General features: G+C 43.1%; 1 protein-coding gene across 21 annotated transcripts in view; it reads right to left on the bottom strand.

Moving 5' to 3' along the window:
- The window catches only part of GRAMD1B (GRAM domain containing 1B), a 133,787-nt gene that overhangs the window by 18,326 nt on the left and 91,520 nt on the right, over positions 1 to 23,941 (bottom strand). For 13 of the 21 annotated variants that reach the window (XM_075603422.1, XM_075603420.1, XM_075603415.1 and 10 more), the window contains 5 exons: positions 14,432 to 14,452; positions 10,961 to 10,984; positions 5,668 to 5,752; positions 4,788 to 4,891; positions 26 to 121 (listed from right to left, as the gene is read on the bottom strand). In XM_075603422.1, the coding sequence (XP_075459537.1) occupies positions 26 to 121; positions 4,788 to 4,891; positions 5,668 to 5,752; positions 10,961 to 10,984; positions 14,432 to 14,452 (330 nt within the window). Of the gene's footprint in view, positions 1 to 25; positions 122 to 4,787; positions 4,892 to 5,667; positions 5,753 to 8,409; positions 10,402 to 10,960; positions 10,985 to 14,431; positions 14,453 to 23,941 lie in introns of those variants that run through there. The other 8 variants (XM_075603423.1, XM_075603413.1, XM_075603405.1 and 5 more) reach the window with 4 other exon arrangements.

The raw sequence follows: 23,941 nt of genomic DNA on the forward strand, positions 1-23,941 counted from the left end.
CAGGTACAGCCTTATAGTAACACACCTTTTCAGTGTCAGTGCAGAGCTGTATGGCATTGGGGATGAGTCTGGCTGTCTTTTCCTTGGTCATTGAGCAGATGTCTTTTAAACGTACTGTCAGCTGCAAGACATAAGATGTACTGAGTGAGTAGGGCAGACACATCTCCATGTCTATAGGGAGCATTAATAAAGTGAAATATGGAAAACAAGAGAAAGAAAAAGGCAGAGAATGGGTTTGCCCAAATATTATATTCCAACCAGGCACTGACCTGAAGATACAGGAATACTATATCGAGGACTACTCCTCTCCTTGTTGGAGTTGCAAGACACTCTCTCAATCCTTGTGTACTATTTTCAATGACTACTTTGTTTAAGACAAGACATTCCTATTAGCATCTTATATTAAGGCTTTTGCAGGTTCCGATAGCTTTTAGTGATTCAACATAATAATGCTTAAAACCAGATCCCTTGTTTAAATTTAGAATTTGACACACACACACACACACACACACACACACACACACACACACACACACACACACACACACACACACACACACACACACACACACACACACACACACACACACACACACACACATATAAACCTCTCACAAAGTCAGTGGACCTGAAAATCTGGGAAGGCAATATATATAACTGGAGGAGAGATTTCCCAGACGTTCCAAACTGGAATCTGATTTTGCAGTCTTTTAATAGGCTGAGGAGAACAACTCCAGCAGTGAATTTGCACGAAATGCAATTTAAGATTCTTAACAGAGCTATCTATATTAGCCCGGAACAATGAAAAAAATGTAGACAAGATATCTCCAGTAACTGTCCTAAATGTGGATGCATTGATGCCAATTTTTGCATTGTATATGGGAATGTGGCAAGATCAGATATTTCTTGAATTAAATCACCCAACTCCTGAGCAGGCAGTTAAACAGGAAGATAAGTACAGGCCTTTTTTGTTTGGGGCCCTGGGTTACTCATCCAAACCCAGACCAAGCCCTTGATAGGTCTCATTCTACTTTCGGCAAAAAAGTGTATTATGGACTGCTGGATTAGACCCAGCTGCCCCTCCATTTCCCAACTGACAACTCAAACAAATATTTGGTATGTGTCTGTGTACTGACTCCAATCAATTGAAAGACAATTGGTAATCTAATTAACTATTTGGTATGTCTGAGTTGATTAGGCAAACCCCTCCCTTAAGTGTTAGTCAAATGCATGTGATTAGGGTACTTAAGTTAGTGTAACTTGGCTGTGAGCCATATGGCTGTGTAACATCAAAAGAGTAACATCTTAAGTGTCATATCTAAAGAGTCTACAAGAGTCAATTTTGGAGGAAGATCTGGGCTCTGCATTACAACTTTGCAACTGTAAGACATTCACTTTTAACATCTGTGTTTATTTGTTCACCTTTATCCTCCATTACCTGTGAAGTCTCCCCTCCTGAATCTTACTATGCCCTCCCTACTGCTTTTTCTGTTTACTGTTTTCTCACTCCTTTGTGAATGTCTCTGTTCTCTCCAACATCCCCACTGCACCATTATTTATACACCTCTCTCCCAACAACTTCTATACCCCACAACAAAAAACACCCACACAGATCCTCTATTCACACCCTCTATCTACTCCTTCCCGCTGCTTGGGATCTCCCCATAGCCTGAAGCCAGACATACACACCTGATCTCACTCATGCCTCCCTGCCATCTCTTCCCCTGTAAATGGTGTTAACCTTTTCATTTAATACTGACCAGCCTTAAATCTCACCCCACAAACCAAGTATCCCAATAGCCTGCACTCATGGCTATTGTCCCACACTCAGTCACTCCTACCACCCATTATGACCAAGCACTGCCATCTACAGCACTTACTCCCTCACCTTGTGTCTCTGTAAGTTTCCCATTAAACCTCTTAGATTGTAAGCTCTTCGGGGCAGGGATTTCCTTTCCTATTGTCTGATTTTGCTGCCCTTATAGTATATTATAATTCCCTGTACTGTGTTCTTTGTGAAGCGCTGAGTACACTTTTGGCGCTATATAAATAAAGACATACAATACAAATAGATCAATAGCTATGTTTAGATGGGAGGTATACTATACAAATGTGCCTAACAGACAAGAATTAATCAACAGATTGATTGAATTTACAGAAAGTGATGCACAAATGCAAGGTTCTCGGTAAAGGGCACTAAAGAACTGTCTAGAGGGAGGCCATACAGAGTCTTCATTTGCAATATTTCAACAAATTCAAACTACAGTACGGCTGCTCAGGATTTGAGTCAATGCTGATGTTGTTTTTTTTATTTCCATGTTTGTCTGCTTGGGTTAATATATATTTGTGTTCCTATCCTAGCCTGTAGGCACCCTTAGAGGCCATCATTGTTTTGTTTACATTTTTGTTTAAATGTTAGTATGTTTAATTTGATCAGATTTGATCGCTGTTTGGGTTTATACATTTTATTTATCTTTTATCTCATAGACTTTATATAATGAGAAAATACGAGAAAATGATGTAAGATGCCAGACCTCACAGATCTGATAGATAATCAAAAGAAATTGAGCCAAAATATTGTATGGCTTTCCATGTATATGACGTAAACATACAGTATGTTTTCTTTGTTTCAATGTATATGTCACTCTACAATAAAGGATCGTTAAAAAATAAATAAACATAACAATGCTTCATAGATTTTGCTGCAAGTGCAAACAGTACTATAATTTGCAAGCGATACTATAGCAGAAAGTCACCAAAAGAATCCTCTCTATTTTATTCAGCCAACCAATATCATAAAATATTGGCCACATCTGTTTAGGTCACAACTCCGTCTTGATCCCTCTGCTTGTCAGCTATCATGCCGCTCCCCATGCCTATTTCTCCAGTTCACTGGTTCCTAAGACATGTCCTGCTTGCTTCCGGGTGCTGGTGTTTACATGGTTACAGTGTGCTGTCACGGGACTGAATGATGGACTACTCTGCCCAATGCGTTTCTTCAGGGGCAAACAGAAAAATGCGTTGGATGGACCAGTCTACAATCCAGTCCCTCTGACATAACATCCTTCCACCCCGACCCGCACACCACATATATAGCAACCCCAGCACCCAGATGGGGTGCCTTGGGAACCCGCGAGCGGGATATGTAGGCAAAGGGAGCGGCACGATCGTGGATCCGCAGAGGTATCAAGCTGGAGATGGGACATAAACAGATGTATCATTGATGAAAGCACGTTTTATCCTATTGATTGATTGAATAAAATATTACTCTATGAGATGTGTCTTGTTGTGCTCTTGTCTGTAATAGTATAGGTTGCAAATTATAGTTAATTCTCAAGAACTATTGTGGACAATAGTGAATAAAAGGCGCTAACTACTTAAAATATATAAGTGACAGTAAGTGCAAGTTAATAGTGCAATATACAATATGTGCTCAAATCTTATATCCCTGCTCGAACCCTCTGGTGGAACCTGTTTCACGGGTCCCAAGTAGAATGATATAGTTCAGACAGTCCAGGAGGAGCATATATGGGGAAAAAGGAAACAAACAGTGCAAATTTAAGTGCAGACGTTGAGATTAAGTGATTGGCTGAATGATGAGATCTTGGCTCTAATGGTCAATCTACTCACAAGATGTTTGTGGTATATGCGCGGTTAGCAGATAGGGCTGCCACTCAAAAAGGATGATGTATAGTGTGGGGTTCCCTCCAGGCTCGTCTCGTCAGTGTGACAATGGTATATATGGAGGAGAAAAACAGCACTACATAGCGCAATCTTTCTTGTATTAAACTTCATAAAAAATAGACATATAAAATGTGCACTTACAATGTGCTAATATAAAATTCGCATTTATCACAATAAAAGTGAATGAAGTGGGTACTCCGCCGCTCTCACCGCCTCCTCTCTGGCTCCGGATCTCCTTCGTCTGCAACTTGGGATTCCAATCTCTGTGTGTCCTCCGGTGCGTGTGACATCACAGCTCAGTGGACGGTGCAGCTACAGATCCCTCACTAGTCCAAAACTCCTGACGAAGCCATACACAGCTTTCAAGGGCTGGGCGAAACGCATTGAGTGGTGTTTTGGACTAGTGAGGGATCCGTAGCTGCACCGTCTACTGAGCTGTGATGTCACACGCACCGGAGGACACACAGAGATTGGAATCCCATGTTGCAGACGAAGGAGATCCGGAGCCAGAGAGGAGGCGGTGAGAGCGGCGGAGTACCCACTTCATTCACTTTTATTGTGATAAATGCGACTTTTATATTAGCACATTGTAAGTGCACATTTTATATGTCTATTTTTTATGAAGTTTAATACAAGAAAGATTGCGCTATGTAGTGCTGTTTTTCTCCTCCATATATACCATTGTCACACTGACGAGACGAGCCTGGAGGGAACCCCACACTATACATCATCCTTTTTGGGTGGCAGCCCTATCTGCTAACCGCGCATATACCACAAACATCTTGTGAGTAGATTGACCATTAGAGCCAAGACCTCATCATTCAGCCAATCACTTAATCTCAACGTCTGCACTTAAATTTAAATTCTCAAGAACTAAACAGAACTTTGTGCTTCAACTTTAGCTCTTTGGCAAATATCAGTGAACATTCAAATTCAGATGGCGGCTGCCAAATATTAATCCCAAGCTTGAGAGTATCCTGCTGTGAGAGGGCAGCTGCTTCTTTTTTTAACTGTGATAATGCTGTCTCTTAGATAGTATCTGATGATCCATTTCCTGCTGCAGAGGTCTCAAACAAGAAAGATCTGAAAGAGACAGGACTCACCAAGGTCTCCCAGCGGAAGATGTTACTGTAGAAACAGATCCAGTTCTCAGACAGGTAGAGCCGCCCCTGTAGTAAGATGTCCCTTTGCAAAGCACAGGAGTAATCTGCACATGCACAAGAATCACAGTGAGATCACGCAAAGTCAGCAGTAAATTAATGTGAGAGTGACAGATTGGTGACACTATATGAATCCAGTAGAAATGTCACTTAAGCCTTCTAGGGCAGGGTATGTGGCACACTAGCAAGTGTCAGAATGGAAAAGTATAAGTGTCAGCACCGGAGGAGGTGTCTTGATTTTTCCCACTGTTTCACTCTTCAAAAAACAGATAAGCTCCTGAGGAGTATCAGAGCTGGATCCTGTGTTCCCCTGCTATTCAAGTCAATGAACATGGGCTCGAGATTCGATAACACGATAACGTTTAATGAAGCCCATCTTTTGTCTGCATGATAAGATAACATATGTTTCTATGCCTGACTGACAGACTTAGGCCCTTATTCTGCAAATTCCGATACCGCCGATCAAGTACTATTGCATAGAAAACCCATTGAAGTCAATGGGGCTTCCCGTACTTTAGTACCAGGTTGGTGGTATACAGCTTGCAGAATAAGGGCCATAGGGCGTTTTTTGCCCAAAAATCCCAATAGAAGTCGATGGGTTTTTTTCGGCTGAAAATGACCCGAATAGCTGCTTTGGGCTATACAGAATTACCCCCTTGGTCTTACACCAAGTCTTTTTGCCTGAACGAGAGTACGTAATAGTTTGTTTGTCTGTCAGAGACTGTATGCTTGTACATTGCTGTCTGTGTGCCGGATAATGGGCAGGAAAGAGATGATTGAGTTTTCAACGTAGTGGGTATGGGGGTAATGGTGAATGTCTTACCTACTATGAGACGCTCTGAGTCTGGCAGCTGTTTAAAGAGTTTTCGAAAATCCTCATTCCTCTGTTTGTATGTTGGACTCAATACCTGAAAATACAATGAGTGACCGAGACACAATAACAAAGACAGAAAGACTTTGTTAGAGACATACTGCACTAAGAGAACTGCAGAAAGGCATTCACAATCTATCTACTGTACTGATCAACTAGCAGGCAGTCTAACAATCATAAAGACACACAGTGAGATGGTGATGCAGACATATGGAAACAGAAGGTGAGTTGTAGGCAGAGACAGACAATCTACACTAATGATGCATGGTAAGCAGCCACATGTGAAGGAAAGTATGCAGACGCACAAAGCACACTGTTAAATGCCAGTATATAAAGAAGGGTGGGGAGCCGTGTTGGTTCTTTCTTCCATGAAACCACAAAGGAGGGAGAAGGTGTAGGGGGCATACCCAAGTCATTGGTATGTTACGAGCTTTCAAACTTCTCAGGGTCCTTCATCGGGAAACCAGATGAAGGACCGTGAGAGGTTCGAAAGCATGTAACATACAGTAACAACTACTTTGTTACTACAATGCCAGTATGTCTCTCTGTACTTAAGGTGCCAGCAATATAAGTGGGGCAATGAGAAGATTTTAAAAGGGCAGTGTATTAACTATTCAGGCACCTAAACATGAACTATAATGTTGAGCAGTAATAAGTACAGTAGACGCCAGTAGGAGAATCTTTTGGTGGCTTTGCTATTTTCTGTTCCTTTCACAAATAACGATTCCCCTGTGTCTGTATTCCACTTAGTATAATGCAAATACATTGTCGGTATTTTAAAAGAAGACGAACAATTTTGAAAATGAGCTTGAAAATGTATCTATGTTAAAGTGAATCACAAGTCCTATTACATACCCTGGTATCCTCTGTTGCTGGGTAAATATACTATAACACCGCTAGTCACTGAATACTATTAATAATTATATGATTCAAAATACCGCCAATTTGGCTATAACTTGTCATTAAGTGATAACCCCAATAAGGTAGGATCTGAAACCTAGAATTGTGCATTTCCAAACCATTGTCATGTTTAAGACAGATCCATAGCATTCCCTATACATATATGCATATAATTTAAAAAAAATATTTTTTTTTCAATTATATGGTAAACAAGATCCAGAAGCCCACAGTTTGCCCATGGTACAATTTAGGTGCCCTAGTCCCATTTTAACCTGCAGATGGGGCCACGTTTATGTTTGCAGCTGCCAATGGCATCCAATTTATCTCGACCTTCCTAAAATAAATATTGAGAACAATCTTAACCCTTTTGCTGCCAGATGGGCCCGCAATGTTTTGTTTGCAGCCCCTGCGCCTGCAAAAGCGTTAACAAAAGTGCCTATTAGCTGTAAAACAAATTTGTCGACCAAATTAAAAATATATCTGAATGCATTTTTCTTGAAGGCTGAAGTTTATTATTTAAAAGAAAAACGATATCACAAGTGACACCATTTTGGAAATGTAGAATTGTGTGTGACCAAGCAATAACTCTGCATCACTATATCACCGTTTATAATGACATCATATCACTAATGGTTATACCTAATATTATGTCTAATTAAACTGACTTCAAATGTAAAAGTGTACACATACTTTGTCCGCCTTCAGAGCAATCCTGAGCAGTATTGTGATTTAACTACAAACAGGCATAACCCTGAATTTCCAAATTAGTGTTAAACTAGGAGGAAACCCACATACTGTTCTGTACATATGTAAAGTGATAGAAAAGACACGTACAAAACTGTATTTACCAGAACCTTTGTATATATTACTTAGACATAATTGCACAACAACTGCATAGTTTTATATATATATATATATATATATATATATATATATATATATATATATATATACAGTATATATATATACACATCTATAGTATGTGTGTAAGTGCTCATAAAACTGCAGCAGTAAATAGTGAGCTGTATGTGTCTGTAGAAGCAGCAGTATGTGATAAGCATATCTGTGTTTAAATTGGTAGCAGCATGTGAAGCATGTGAGTGCATGCACGGCATCTGTAGAGTGCGTGTACATAAGGTCATCAACAGTGAACAAAGCGACGTTGAGGCATAGCAGAATATAAGTGAAATAGTTATATTGTCAATTTACTATAAGTACAGTTGCAGCAGACCTTATTACCCACTTTAAGGCAAACGAACACACAAAATAATGCATTAAATTACACGTGTTATCTCCTTAACCATTGATTTCAATAGCACTACTGTTAAATAATGTGCCATCGTTAACAAAACACATTAAGCAACAACGTCTGCTACCATTATTTGCATTAATGTAGAAGTATGCTGGGACGGATTTTTATGTGTGGATATCAGTAGGACAAATTGGGGGTTATAAGACTCCAGCCTGCAAACTGGGGCAAAAGAAATTTGTCAGATTAATCAACGGAAAAAATCCCTTTGCTTCAAAGAGATTCATCTTGTTGATAAATACATTTTCCTGCACTGGATTTGCCCCGGGTCTGCAGCTGGAAGACTTTATTAAATAGACCCGTAATGTGAATTTAGGGTCCACACCATGAAGTATGTAGAATGTGCACTGTGCATATCACTACATTTAAACAGGGTCAGTGGTGTGCAATATGAGCATGTTACCTGTATAGCATGCAAGTGTCTGTATGGTGTGGGTTCGGGGGCGACTGATATTTGTGTGTAAATGTAAGGACATCAGACTCACAGCTGGAATCTCTTCGCATTCAGAGCTGCTCTGGAGCTCATACTCCTGGGGAACATTGCATAACCTGTTCAGGTACCAGAGCAAAGCTTCTTGCTGCAAACTGTCCAACTCCAACTCAGTAGCATCCATCATCTGCTGTTGTACCGGACTCTCATGGGGCATGCGAAGGGTCTCACCTGTTGCCTCTTCTTTCATCTTCCTACCCAACTCTTCAGCCCAGCTTTTCCTCACTTCTTTTCACTTCTAATTCCCTTTCTCTTTTTGTTTTGTTTTTTTACGTTCTTTTCTTTGGTCTCGCTTCTGTTTCACTCCCTCTCCCTTCCAAGAATCAAAGTCTAATGTAATGCAATCTCTTAGATACACATTACTCAACTGTACAACAATCCCACTCCCTGTCCGTGCTCCTCTCTAGAGTTTAAAACACCCAGTTAACACAAGTAAACCCCAACTCTACTCTGGTAGACTCACAATCTGCCTGCTCACATCTGCGTCCCCTTCACACACAGCTTCTCCCCACTCCCCTCCTCCAGAACCACGTGGGTCTCTGACCTACAGTAACCCTGGCTGTGTCAGTACAGCCCCAAGCAGATGTTATCCCAGAGAAAAACACAGAAGCATGAGACAGGAAGCATGTGAGATAAACAGAAAGACACAGCCCAGAAAGTTGAATCCTACCAAGAGTCACTATGCAGCCCTGTACCCGTATCACTCACTCTGAGCCTTAACCAGTAACACACAGAGATCTGAGCCCAAATCAATAACTGACCTGATCACGCAGTCAGTCACAGGAGAACAGATATGTAATCAGTAACTCACAGGAGTCTGAGGTGCAACCAGTAACTGATAGGCTCACTTACTAATCCCTCAGAGATGTGAATACAAACTAGTCACTCACAGGAGAACGGAGCTAGATCTAAGCTCTAACCTTTAACTCATGGGGGAAAGCATCTTAATCCATCATTTACAGGGACACTTATCAATCATCACTTGGAGATGTTTAGTTTAAACCAGTTACCCAAAAAAAACACCAGATACTCAGATATCTGAGACCACAACAGCCATCCAAAAGTTGAGCCCAAACAGATGTGAGCTTTAACCAGCCACATTAAAAATTACGCTTAATAAACCAACCACAGCGAAACTGAGTCCTGGTCAGTCACGCACAAGGGCCTGAACCTTGGTCAGTCAAGCACAGGATTCTGAGCACTAACCAGCAACTAACAGGTGTCTGACCACTAGCCAGTCACTGACAAGGGTCTATACATAGAGTATCAGTCAGACACTGCCACAGGAATTACGACCACAATAAACAAAGAGATCTAACATGATAACAAGTCACCCAAACAGATCTGAAATCGAACGTCATTTATATTAGAACTGAGGCAAAAGCAGTCTGTACACAAACCAGTCAGTCACATGAGTATGTGCCCTTACAGTTACTTAGCAGAGTCTGTGTCCTAACCAGTCACGCACAAATGTCTGCATACAAAGGGCTGAATACTAACCAGCCGCACACCAATGTCCAAGCCCTAATCAATGGTACACAGTGGTATAGACTCTAATAATTAGTCTAGTAATTAGAATGATCCGAGCGGTAATAACCTATAGCACTCACAAAAGTCTCAGCCTATTGACAAAGCTCTGAGTCCTCACTAACGTCACCTACAAATCAGTGGGTATACTGTATGTGTGTGTGTGTTAATAGGGAAAGTTGATCTTTGCCTACTGACAGTGAGTATGTGTCTGTTTGTTGGGGAAGTACTGTAGGTAGCTGCAGTTTCTATCTGGCTGTGCACCTTATCAGAGAGATAAGGACATGTAGGGGATAGAACATTAACTGTATGGTAAACAGAGCGAGATGGGGCAGGCTGGCACCACCTGGCCGGAAACATAGAATGAGGGGACTGTGAGCATCCCCTATCAGAAGCTACACAATACACATGCCTGTGGGGAAGGGGGGCTTGTGGGCATTACAGAAAGGCTGTTGGCATAATAGTTACATTTTAAAAGATATGAGCTCATGTTTGCACACTGTCTTCATTGCAATTAATTACGTTTCCAACATAATTAAAGATTATACTATTACTATTACTAGCATTACTCATATCATGGGAGGAGGATGAAGAGGGAACAGAAAGGGAATCAAGTACAGTTGTACAGGAGAAAGAAGGGTGAGAAACTCTGCAGGGGAGGACACATTGTGAGAAGCCAGTAAAGGAGAGCAAAGCAGAGAAGTGTAACCACGGATGCCCCTATTCCACATGCTGGGAAGAAGCCTTCCCTGTGCTACAGAAGAGCTTGGCTAAATTCAAATGAACGAGACGAAAATCTTCTCCAGGACGGGGAAGACTGACTCACAGCATAATGAGCAGACATCCGAGAGATGGAAGAAGGAACACGGGGAGAGGTGAATATGTAATAGCAGAAGCAAGGGATGCCCCCATCCCATCCTGACTATGGTAAGGATGGGGGGCAGTACATGGACCCTAACGGTATCTCTAGCATCTTTTGCCTGTAGGAGTTTTGGGGGACAGCTCAGTTAGGTCCTTACTCTGCGTATGTGCTGCCGCTCATGCTGAAGGAGAAAGAACAAGAAACATGACACATGCAGCAACAAGGTAACCAAAGAAACACATGAGTATGGGGTGAGGTGGCATCACAAAACATACACTCAAAATGTTGCACACCTGCAGCACACAACATACGAAGGCAGCTGTCACAAACTGTTTCCCTTTGGTTGCTACAGATTTGAGAAGCATTGCAGCACTGCTAAAGAGTTGAGCTATTCCTTCATGCATCAACATATCTATCAGGATGTTGTGAACTACTAAAAAGTAAATGAATGGGAAAGATGTGACTTTAGTAAGAAACCATTAAACCCTGCAAGCCAGGAGATGATGGGAATGAGTGAGTCTGCCTGTCAATGAATGGGCATTACGGGCTTATATGAACCCTTTTGCTGCCAGAGGGGCCCACAACACATTACAAACCCCTGCAGCAGCAAATGCTTTAAGTAGAGGACCTGCACTGAGAGGAATGATTGATAGGGCAGTATGTAGCCATGGAACAGCCCCCATTCCCCACAGTAAGGATAACAGTATGTGAATTCAGTGTCCACTAGCTGGAAGATGTATTGATTTTTCTGTTACGCAAATAAAATGGATGTTTAAACACTGCTTTTTTGCAGATACACAAATGTTGTCTTTGTTTTACCACGTAGAGATTTCATTACACTGTAACGTCTCAGTGAACTTTACAACCCATGTGCTAAGTGGTGCAAGAGTTAGCGCACTTCATTAAAATGAGTGGGGTTTAAACCAGGCCCGTCAAACTCAGAATAGGTTGGGGACCAATTCTTAAATCTGACTGCCCAGACGCAGAAAGAAAGTAGTGTACGGCATGGTCCCTATAACCTATGCGTACACTTTTTTCTTGAGCTTTCCTCTCCCCCCCCCATCCCCTCTCCCTTCCCTATCCCCTCCCTATCAATCCCATTCTCATTTTCTTTCCCCCTCCCCATACCCAATTCTCTCCCTCTCCCCATACCCTCTTTCTTTCCCCATCCCCCTCTCTCTCCTTCCACATCAGTGTGATAAAAAGAAAGTAGCCCAACTGACTCACACAGTCACTATAACCTATGAATACACTTTTTTTTTCTTGACCTTTCCTTATTACAAATATGTAAACGTTACTGATATCTCTCTCCCCTCACCCTTTCACTCTCCCCCCAACCTCTATCTCTCTACCCCTTCATTCGCCCGCCACTATCTCCCCCCCACCTCTCCCCTTTCTCTCCCCCCACCCTCTCCCTTTCTCTCCCCCCACCCCTCTCCCTTTCCCTCCCCCCACCCCTCCTCCCTTTCTCTCCCCCACCATCCTCCCACTCTCTCCAGTCCATCATCTCGCCCTCACTCCCCTCTCCATCCCCACCATTCGCTCTTTCTCCCCCCATCCCCATCTGGGTGGGTAAGCAGGATGATGGGAAGGTGAGGAGCTGCAGAGGGGAGTGAGGTGGGACACGGGTGTTGGAGCAGGTGAAGGGCGCGGTGAGGAGCTGCAGAGCAGGGTGAGGTGGGATCCGGGTGTGTGAGCAGGAGGCGGGTGAGGTGAGGAGCTGCAGAGCAGGGTGAGATGGGATACGGGTGTGTGAGCAGGTGAAGGGCGCGGTGAGGAGCTGCAGAGCGGGTGAGGAGGGATCCGGGTGTGTGAGCAGGCGGGTGAGGTGTGGACCTGCAGAGCGGGGTGAGGAGGGATCCGGGTGTGTGAGCAGGAGGCGGGTGAGGTGTGGACCTGCAGAGCGGGGTGAGGAGGGATCCAGGTGTGTGACGATTTGTTTGCGCACCTTCTCTGGCCGAAATCCAACAAGAAGTAACAGCAGGATCCAGCACGCAGGCTTAACCGGGCGTTACCATCGGCCCAGCAAGCACCACGAAAGATTCTGCTGCAGAGTCAAGTGCAGGAGCAGTGTGGGAGGGCAGAAGAGGCAGGGAGGTATTACCGGCCCAGCACAGGGCTCTCCAAGGCGTGGAAGCCCCCGTGCTGCCGCACCGGTACCACCTGCCAAAAGCCGCCACTAAATTTCACATGCAGAAAGCCAAGTGTCCTGGAACAGGATTGTGTGTTTCCTGCCTTCAGGCTGCCAGCGCTCCTCAGCTGTTGCAACAATGTTGTGACCCCTTGTAGGTTTCTTGGCTTCAGCCAGTTGCCTTGGCAACCCCCTGCTTTTTTCCAGGATGGACAGCCCCCCTCCCCTTGCCAGATGGTATTGTCCCAGGTAATTTCCCATCAGCCCAGATCAGCATGCGGTCTCTTCGTACCAGCAGCCATCCTGAGCAGTCATCTCTCCTATCCTGATAAAGTTACTGATTTTTACCTATCCCTATATCCTGCATTTATCCCACTGCCCTCTTAGCTCCCCTTCCCCTCCATTGCTCCCTTTTCCCAATTTTCCCTCAGTACTTTTCCCTCCTTTTTATTTGTATGTTGTTGCCCCCAAATAAACACTTCAGCAAGTAAGAAGGTCCCCTTGCTTGATATATGGGATTGAGTTAACCTGCCCGTCCCTACGCATCTATCAGGGTGTGCTTGGGCCAGAACACCAGTGTGCCGCATATTTGACACGCCTGGTTTAAGCAGTGCTAAGGCTTTGCACCATTTAGCAACTTTGGTCCTAAGTGACCACCAAAGTCTAAAAGATTTACGTAGCCATGCGAAGATATGGTAATCACATAGTTTCTTCCATTAGTGGCTGCATCTACAGATGTGATCCCCATAATGTATTAGTTCTGTTGCACCATCTGGGGATGGGTTGTTTCAGCTACAGATGTGCATATTTTCCAACCTTTTTAAGTACAAGTCACAGAGCTGCATGTTTGGAGTTTTTTTGGTCATGTAATATGAAGGAAACTGTTAAAATATCTAAATATATAATATTGTTCTGTATATTATAATATAAAAACGATCATTATAAATACATTTACAAATACACTATTATAAGTACCGATTAGAAATATATTGCCTCTCTACAGGGAAGATTCACTTACCTTCGATATTACTGTATCACACTGCAATCATAGCTATTGAAGTCAATAGCAGTTAACAAGTGATCGCAGTTCGATATCGGAGTTTAGTGAATTCCTTCATATGCGCCTTAAACAAAGGCACATAACTATAGACAAGAGCACCTGTTGTGCTTATAATTACTTCAAATGATCATATTTCCTAGATCTGATCTCTCCGCTTGTTGTATAGATAAGGGTTCTGAGAGGTATATACTGCAAATCAATAGGTATTCTAATAATAGGACTCATTTTCTCTCTCTCTCTTTCATTGTCCAAGTTCTCTCACCCCTGCTACGTACCTCTCGTATAAGAATGTATTACAGCTGAGATGAACAGTTCTCACATTCCCCTCTAGGGGCCAGCGCTTACCTATTGCTTTACAGATGCATACAACGAAGCAAACACATTTGTAAAGTCAACATGCACATACATAACAAGAACAAAGAGAAATATCTACTCACATTATACCAACTCTGGCTTTTCTGTAAGGAGAAAGAAAACTCAAGTTAAACCCAGAACACAATCTTAGTTATAGGCATGAATCATGAAAACGCTACATTGGAGAGAGGGTTAAAACAGTAAATATTTGAACATAGATGAAGAATAAATTTACCTAAAATGTAATTCACAACAGTCGTTGACTGAGCCACTGATTGAGCCATCTGTGCTGAGGCAGGGATATCCTGAAAACCTGACCTGTTGATGGCCCTCGAGGACTGGAGTTGGCAACCCCTGCTTTCACGGAAGCTACTGATATTCAACTCAGGATGTATACTGTACTGAATATAAACCTTTATCTCCTCAATTTATTGTGCATTTCTGGGATAACATGACAATTATTATTTATATTATATAACATTGAAACAGCAGTATATGTAATTGATGTTCCATTTGGTGCAATGAAAGGTATAACAACATGCAAATCTTCTAAACGTTCCAACAGGCCAACTTCAGCTTAACTCTTTATCAAAATGTTGTGAAATGTTGTCAACGACTGAGCCACTGATTGGGCCACTGGTGCTGAAGCAGGGATATCCTGAAAACCTAACATGCTGGTGGCCCTTGATGGCTGGAGTTGGCCATGCCTGAGTTAAAGCCTCACATGTCATCTTATACAAGACCGTAACCATGTATGATGCAAGGACTCCGTGTTCCTGTTATTTATTTATGACATTCATTCACTGGGTGTGTGGCATGTACAGTAGCAGGACCAGATCCACAACTCTTTAACAGCCTAATGCTGGCAGGTTACTTGGGTTCCTTGAGACTCACATTTCAAGCTGTAACATTTTATATAACCTTTCGCTTTCTTTCTCAGCAATATGTTACTGTAAACCTCTAGCGTGCAATAACAGGATCTGGCATTTCCTGTAATTCACACCTCGTAAGAGGGCAGATGAGTTGATAGAAGTGCACAGTACAGTAGCTGGAGAGAGAAGAAATGGGCAACGACTAACTCCCTTCTTTTCTATTTATTTGTATTAATTATATTATTATTCATCGTCACTAATTAATATGGCAACAATTATTAGGTATTTTAATCAGTCTGGAACACGGGGGGGTTAATGTGGGTTACAATAACAATATAATAATTATTTTTATGGGCAGTCCAAGCCCTAAACAGGCCTAGTTCATGTGCTGATAAGGCCTTTTTGGTGGGATAGAAATATGGCTTTCCTGACATTAGAATAAAGTGGACACATCAGGATACCTTGAAAGACATTCTTAAGAGGGTGTGACTTAGAAGGTATTCCAAAAAGAGTACATTTATTCAATATGAAGATATCAGGCGCCTGACAGCAATTTGCAAGAATAACAAATCCATATTAGTAACCGTTGTGATGACACCAATCAAATGATGGCAAACATGTTTGATTAGGAGGTGCCAAAGACAGATATCTGTTTCTCTTGCAAAAAGTAACCATTGTGTGGTCATATTTAATATGCAGACGTGAATATTAAGTACAAGGACGCAACAGTGAAGATGGCGTTTGTCTAAGGATTATGGAAACAAAGTTATGAAGTCGTTTAAATATTCAGTCAAACGTTAAAGAGTCAAAATGAAGGTTTTTTCTTTTAAGTCATAAAAATGTCAGCCAAACCTGATTGATGACAGTGTTGGGCTTATGTCGTTTTCAATGGAAGGCTTTGGACATAAAAACTTGCATGTCTGAATAGAAAAATGAAATTTTAACTAAGGCAGTGTCCATGCTGGAACACGCGAAATCTCAATTTCAACTCAAGACCCCTCGGGAAAAGATCGGAACAATGTTCGACCTTAACGCAAGTTAGATTCTTTGTTTCCTTATTATTTTGCTGAGATTGCCTGAATTTATTATAAATGTATGCTCTTGAAATAATATTTTCTGTAACCTAAGCACTGGATTTTTGGATATTAAAGCTGAGCTTTAATAAGTAATACTTTGCGCTCTGATTGAACTGTTGCACGCTTTGCAGAGAAACGTTACGTTTTCTGACACATTTTGCTACAAAAGATTTGTCTGTTAAGTGCATAGGTTTTCTTAGTAAACAGAGACCAGAGGCTCTGTACATACATCTTTTAATACCTTTAGTGGTGGCAGTGGTATAATAGATATATTGTAACAGGTTAAGGGTAAATATTAACTCATTTGCAATTCCTTGTGAGGGAGAAAGCTGGGGCAGCGAGTTATCTGTGTGTATTTACTCTTGTTGCATATATGTCACATGCTCACAAGTGTGCTGTTTGTGACAGATAGTATATTGGGACAGATTAATGGGAGATATTACTCATTTGAGGGTCCAAGCATGGAGAACAGTGAATCAGCTGGACAGCTGTGTGTACTACTGTAACCCTTCTCCCGAATGCAGGTCGTGTTCACAGGTGTGCCGTACGTGACAATCACTATCTCTCTGCTATTTCTAAATTATTTTTAAACCTAATTAACAGTCTGCAAGTTATTAACTTCAATAACCCTCTCTTTTTTCTTCTTCAGTTGCATATTTTGATTGATAATAATAATAATAGCATGTTCTTGTATAGCGCTGCTAATTGTACGCAGCGCTTTACAGAGACATTTTGCAGGCACAGGTCCCTGCCCCGTAGAGCTTACAATCAATGTTTTTTGGTGCCTGAGGCACAGGGAGATAAAGTGACTTGCCCAAGGTCACAGGGAGCCGACACCGGGAATTGAACCAGGCTCCCCTGCAGCAATCTCAGTGTCAGTCAGTGTCTTTACTCACTGAGCCGCTCCTTCTCAAAATACCCTGTCAAGGTTGACAACAAGAGGAAGGTCTTACACCAGGGGCGGCATAGTTGTTTTGCTGCGCTCCCCCGTGCCTGCTTTCCTCCTTGGTGCGCCCGCCCCCCTCCTTACCTCGCGTGGCATCGGGGTCGTGTAACCCACGGCGCCATTTGATGTCGCATTGCCGTGGTGTCACATGACACGGCTGCGTCAAATGCCATGGTAACGCGTCCTGGAGCCGGCTGAACCACGGTAAGTGGAGGTTGCAGAGGCCTCGCGTGGTCCCCCGGCACTTTATTTCAATGCCTGGGGGGAGAGTGCGGGACCTCTGCAACTGCCCGAATTTCTCCCCTCCCCCCCAAAAAAAAATCTTGCGCCCCCCAGTTTGCGCACCGTTGTCTTACACTATCCGCATATGTTTACGCTAAAATCATCATGCTTTTTTCTATGGCCATTATTCAAGCTGCTTCCCTATGCTAGAAAATATATTAGTTTTATTCACCTGAACTGTATTTATTTTTATTTATACAATGTTTTGCCAGGAAATAATGCATTGAAAGTAGCTTCTCATTTTCAAGTATATCCTATGCACAGATATATGATGACAATACATGGTGTGCCAGAGTTCCTGTCTCTGTATGCTGGTGTGCCAGAGTTCCTGTCTCTGTATGCTGGTGTGCCAGAGTTCCTGCCTCTGTATGCTGGTGTGCCAGAGTTCCTGCCTCTGTATGCTGGTGTGCCAGAGTTCCTGTCTCTGTATGCTGGTGTGCCAGAGTTCCTGCCTCTGTATGCTGGTGTGCCAGAGTTCCTGTCTCTGTATGCTGGTGTGCCAGAGTTCCTGTCTCTGTATGCTGGTGTGCCAGAGTTCCTGTCTCTGTATGCTGGTGTGCCAGAGTTCCTGTCTCTGTATGCTGGTGTGCCAGAGTTCCTGTCTCTGTATGCTGGTGTGCCAGAGTTCCTGCCTCTGTATGCTGGTGTGCCAGAGTTCCTGTCTCTGTATGCTGGTGTGCCAGAGCTCCTGTCTCTGTATGCTGGTGTGCCAGAGTTCCTGTCTCTGTATGCTGGTGTGCCAGAGCTCCTGTCTCTGTATGCTGGTGTGCCAGAGTTCCTGTCTCTGTATGCTGGTGTGCCAGAGTTCCTGTCTGTGTATGCTGGTGTGCCAGAGTTCCTGTCTCTGTATGCTGGTGTGCCAGAGTTCCTGTCTCTGTATGCTGGTGTGCCAGAGTTCCTGCCTCTGTATGCTGGTGTGCCAGAGTTCCTGTCTCTGTATGCTGGTGTGCCAGAGTTCCTGTCTCTGTATGCTGGTGTGCCAGAGTTCCTGCCTCTGTATGCTGGTGTGCCAGAGTTCCTGTCTCTGTATGCTGGTGTGCCAGAGTTCCTGCCTCTGTATGCTGGTGTGCCAGAGTTCCTGCCTCTGTATGCTGGTGTGCCAGAGTTCCTGTCTCTGTATGCTGGTGTGCCAGAGCTCCTGTCTCTGTATGCTGGTGTGCCAGAGTTCCTGTCTCTGTATGCTGGTGTGCCAGAGCTCCTGTCTCTGTATGCTGGTGTGCCAGAGTTCCTGTCTCTGTATGCTGGTGTGCCAGAGTTCCTGTCTGTGTATGCTGGTGTGCCAGAGTTCCTGTCTCTGTATGCTGGTGTGCCAGAGTTCCTGTCTCTGTATGCTGGTGTGCCAGAGTTCCTGTCTCTGTATGCTGGTGTGCCAGAGTTCCTGTCTCTGTATGCTGGTGTGCCAGAGTTCCTGTCTCTGTATGCTGGTGTGCCAGAGTTCCTGTCTCTGTATGCTGGTGTGCCAGAGTTCCTGTCTCTGTATGCTGGTGTGCCAGAGCTCCTGTCTCTGTATGCTGGTGTGCCAGAGTTCCTGTCTGTGTATGCTGGTGTGCCAGAGTTCCTGTCTCTGTATGCTGGTGTGCCAGAGTTCCTGTCTCTGTATGCTGGTGTGCCAGAGTTCCTTCCTCTGTATGCTGGTGTGCCAGAGTTCCTGTCTCTGTATGCTGGTGTGCCAGAGTTCCTTCCTCTGTATGCTGGTGTGCCAGAGTTCCTGTCTCTGTATGCTGGTGTAGTGCAATATGTGAGCTTTCCTGCATGCACAAAGTTAAACGCCCCCTTGAGCGGCTAGGTGCAGCAAATTAAGACAGTACTCCTGAAGGAACAGGAGGTTTAAAAGGCAGACAGGAAGCTGCCACAAGAGAGATTGATTTTCCCCAGCCAGGGGAGAGAGAGATTTTCCTCAGGAAGGACGTTGGTTGAAACAGTCCACCGGGACTGCTGGGACCACCAGGGACCCACACCTAGAAGGAGACTTTCCCTGAAACTGAACTAGCCTGCTTAATGTGAGGCTTGTCTTCAAGGAACCAGCGTTCCATAGACTGTGGAGGGAGCATAGTTGTCCTGTCAAGGTTGCTATATCCAGAGGGATTTCCTAGACTCTCTCGGGACAGAGTTCCCACAATCAAAGATAAGTACTTGATATTACTGTATGTTCTATACATGAGTGTATTGTTAAAGCTGGAAACTGGACTTAGCCAGCCAGTGTGTTAGTCAGACACTGTTGTATAGTTAGTCGCCCACTCCTCGGGGAGTAGGTTTTTATTTTATGCTTTGTTTTCTTAAAGGGGCACAGTGCCTATTATTTTGTTGTTATTGTGGACTAATAAAACCACTGGAGCTTAAAGCCTAACACCTTGTTGTCTCTTTCTGACCCGCCAAGAGGCCGTCCTGCCACAATGGCTACATTAAATGAACAGAGGTTATACATTCAATTTACAGACATTTCATGGACAGTTAGAGATAATATATGATTATGGGCGTATGTAACAGTTACAGATAAGGGTAAAATGTGAAACAACTGAAGTCTTGAAATTACTTAAACTGGAGAATCACTGGTAGGTTGTTCCAGTTGTGAGAGGCACAGTAAGATGAGGAGCAACTGGAGTCCTTGTTGAACCTTGAGACTGTGAACAGTCTTTTGAGTCAGATCCAGGTGAAAAGTGCTGTATGTGGTGGGGGTGAGGAATTTGTTCAGATAGGTGGGTAACTTGCCCAGAAAGTATTTGAAGGCAAGACAGGAAAAATGTACTTGGCATCCTCACTCAAGAGACAGCCAATCTAGTTCTAGGAGCATTTTGCAGTGATGTGTGTTGTCGTTACATTGTAGGAAAAGGCAGCATATTGTATTTTAGAGGGTGTCTAGTTTGTTAAGGTGAGTTTGGGGTGCTGTGCCATATACTATGCCCCATAATCTATAGGTGGCATTAGCATCTGTTCTGCGATGTGCTTTCTCCCTAGTGGGCTTAGGGAGGCTTTGTTCTTATAACGTACACCTAACGTGGCATAGGTTTTGGATGTCAGAGTACCAAATGTTAAAAATGTTAAATGAGAGCTAAACTCTTCTCCAGTATGGGAAAGCAGCTTTGTAGCATAATGAATAGGGCCCTTTACATTTAAAGAGAAAGTACATACCAATGGAAGATAATTAACACTCTATCATTTTTCTTCCCAACCTTCCAGACAGAAGAGTTTACATGTTGGTCAGGAATTCAATGGAAAATGTGGTTGAATGTCATTGATGGGACAAATGGTTGAAAAGGGTAGCTCAATAGCCTTCGAGGCTCAGGTTTGCCATGTTGCTGCATTTTGTTAACAAGGATTACTAGTACTAGAAGTGATGTGTAATACATGAATAGGTTATACAGTAGGTGTTTGGAGAGGGGATTGTATTGTGTATGAAGAATAGGATAGGTGAGCTATGGGAGAGGGAATTAAAGAGTGATGAGGTATAAGCAAAGGCAGAACTGGAACAAAATGAGGGATTGTATAAAGAGCAAAGGGGATGCAATAAATGTTATGGCATGAGACTGAACTGAGGGGTCTGAAATGGGATTGTGAGATGGTGATGAGTTGGAAAGATATGCTTACAGAGCATGTGTATAGTTTCACATGTGGTGCATTTGCATGTCTCAGGCAGGTCTGCAACCCTGACTTTCCCCATTATTGCTTAGCAATCAGTGCTTCCACTGTAGCCAGGGATTCTGGGAAATGACATGCAAATAAGCACAGTGTCACTCTTAACTTCTTATCCATTTTAACATGGCCTCCTATAAGCGTATGGCTGCCGTATTACGCAGCTTTTCAGCACAGCCTGGTTTTTTATTTACTGTACTGTACAGTGGGGAGTTTTTGTTCTTTTTTGTTTACCACCATGACTTTTTTTAATTTCTGGTCATCACCACGTACCAGCTTCACGTTGCATAGGCAGCAACCAACCTCGCACTGACACCCAAAAGGACTGTCTGTGAGTAGGGTTACTGGCTCTGCACTTCTTTAACCCAGGCTGTGCTGAAATGCTGTGTAATACGGCAGGCATACTGTACATGTATAGGGGTCCATGTAAAAATGGATAAAATAAAAAAGAATAATTATAATAATGCGACTCAAATGCAAATAAAGTACTTCTAAACTTGATAAGTAAAACACAAATTAAATATGAACAGTGTTTGTGCACAACATATGTGGTACAATCTCACTTTCCCTGCAGTCGAGGCGAAACACATAGGTTGAGGAGTGGAGGTCTCAAGCTACGCTTATAGCGCCAGCGACTTCAGGCTACGGTCGCTGGAAAAATCAAATTGAGATGACTTCCAGTGATCGCGACCAAGCCGTCGCTCCGCGCTTACTATAAGCACACGTGACGGCGGCAATGCATTTGTTTTGATGCAATGTCGCTGTTGCCGGCACTATAAGTGCAGTCTAAGTTGCCTAACAGTGATGCTGTCGCCAAACATACCCCATCCGGCCTTTATTATTGATCTTTTGGTATGTTTGAATATCAAAAGGTGTGTTATTTATTTATTTATTTTTCTCTCAACTGTGTGCTGCTAATTGACCAACTGGAACAAGCTGATTTATTGGGGAGGCGGAGGGTCATGTGACTGCTTTAAATGTATAAAATGAATAACTCCCCCTGCATTTGTAGGACTTGCATTGGCATTTTAGAGAGGCATTTAAAGTGAGCCTTTTAAGTGAGAATATATAGTTAGACTATAGTTTGACAAGAGGTGACTGGGGACTGGATCTACTGCAAACTCTTCTACACAAGGCAACAAACGGTGAGCTACTCTGACCACACTATGATCCCATGCTTGTTAGCCTGCACAATTTAACCCATCACCCCTTTACAACTTACTTCACTGCAGCATGTCCCAACACTGACTGCACACAACTACCTCCTTCTCCCTTAACCCTCACCCATTCATCCCACTGCAAACCCTGAATAGACCATAGCATTGCAATGCAGCAAAACATTTGAAAAGGAAAAGGCACAACCCTGCTGTTTAGTCTGCACACACACATACACACTTGGCTCACAACAGCTCCATACAGTCTTTCCTACCTCTGGCATAATGAACCTGGTATGTATCTCAACTTTGTTCTTTCTCGTGGCCTCATGGAAATGTTACTCACTCTATCCACTACAAACTCCTCTCTCCTGACCCACACCCAATATCACCATACACCCTGGACTACTCAAAAGCCTTGCACTATCTACTGAATGTTGGTGGAGAATTCTAAAAACCAGCACACCAATCACCGCTCACTCTAATGGCAAACACCACAAATTAGCAACTTGCAAACAACTACTCAAATTTCTACTCATACTGTTACTCGCTTTAGCAAGTGATATTGAACTTAACCCAGGTCCTCCAATTTCAGCTCTGTCCCATACCCCTGAGAATGCCACCTTTAAATTCCAAAAAGGTCTATCTGTTGCTCACATAACTATCCGGAGCCTGCTGCCCAAACTGAATGAACTAAGAGCACGGTGCCTTATGCATAAACCCAAAGTCATCGTTCTTACAGAAACATGGCTAACCCTTGGCTTATCATCTGAGATCAGACTCCAAAAGACTGTTCATGGTCCCAAGGTTCAACAAAGTATCCAGCCGCTCCTCTTTCTCATACCGTGCATCCCAAAACTGGAACCACCTACCGGAGACTCTCACATCCACCACCAGTCTAAGTTCTTTCAAAATTAAGGCTGTCTCACATTTTAATCTGGTCTGTAACTGTTTCATAAACCTGTAATATATATTTTCTTTAACTGTGCATGCAATGTCTTATATATAATGTATACCCGGTTCATTTATGTAACCATGTATTATTTGTCTTAACTCTATGCCCAGGACATACTTGAAAACGAGAGGTAACACTCAATGTATTACTTCCTGGTAAAACATTTTATAAATAAATAAAATAAATAAATAAAGCCCTAAAACCCCTGATGCAAATATCGCCATTCAGGGATACTCCATTTCTAGGAGAGATAGGTCAATGAGATGAGGAGGGGTGTTATTTTATATTGCACGCACCTTACAATTTACACTGTTAAATTGCCCCCAAGCCCATCCTCTTTTGAAATCCTAATTGCCAAATCTGACTCCCCTTTTCTAAGCCCATCTAGGTTGATGGCAGCTACCGCCCCCCCTAAAGCCCCTCTACAGTCCCTGACTGATATCAACCAGTTTCTTGGCTCCATTTCCTCTCTGAATGAGAAGAGTGAGCTGTTAGTTCTTGGGGATTTCAACTTCAATTGGCTCGACCCTAAAAACCACAAAATCCAGATACAAATCAAGTTGCTTAACCTATCGCAACTCATTTCCCAACCCACAAGGACAAATCTGAAATTGCACAACCATTCCTTGCTAGACTGGATTCTCTCCTCAAATCCCAGCAGAATCCAATCCTCTGGCA

This window comes from Ascaphus truei, chromosome 6, assembly GCF_040206685.1.
Source record: "Ascaphus truei isolate aAscTru1 chromosome 6, aAscTru1.hap1, whole genome shotgun sequence".
Taxonomy (NCBI): domain Eukaryota; kingdom Metazoa; phylum Chordata; class Amphibia; order Anura; family Ascaphidae; genus Ascaphus; species Ascaphus truei.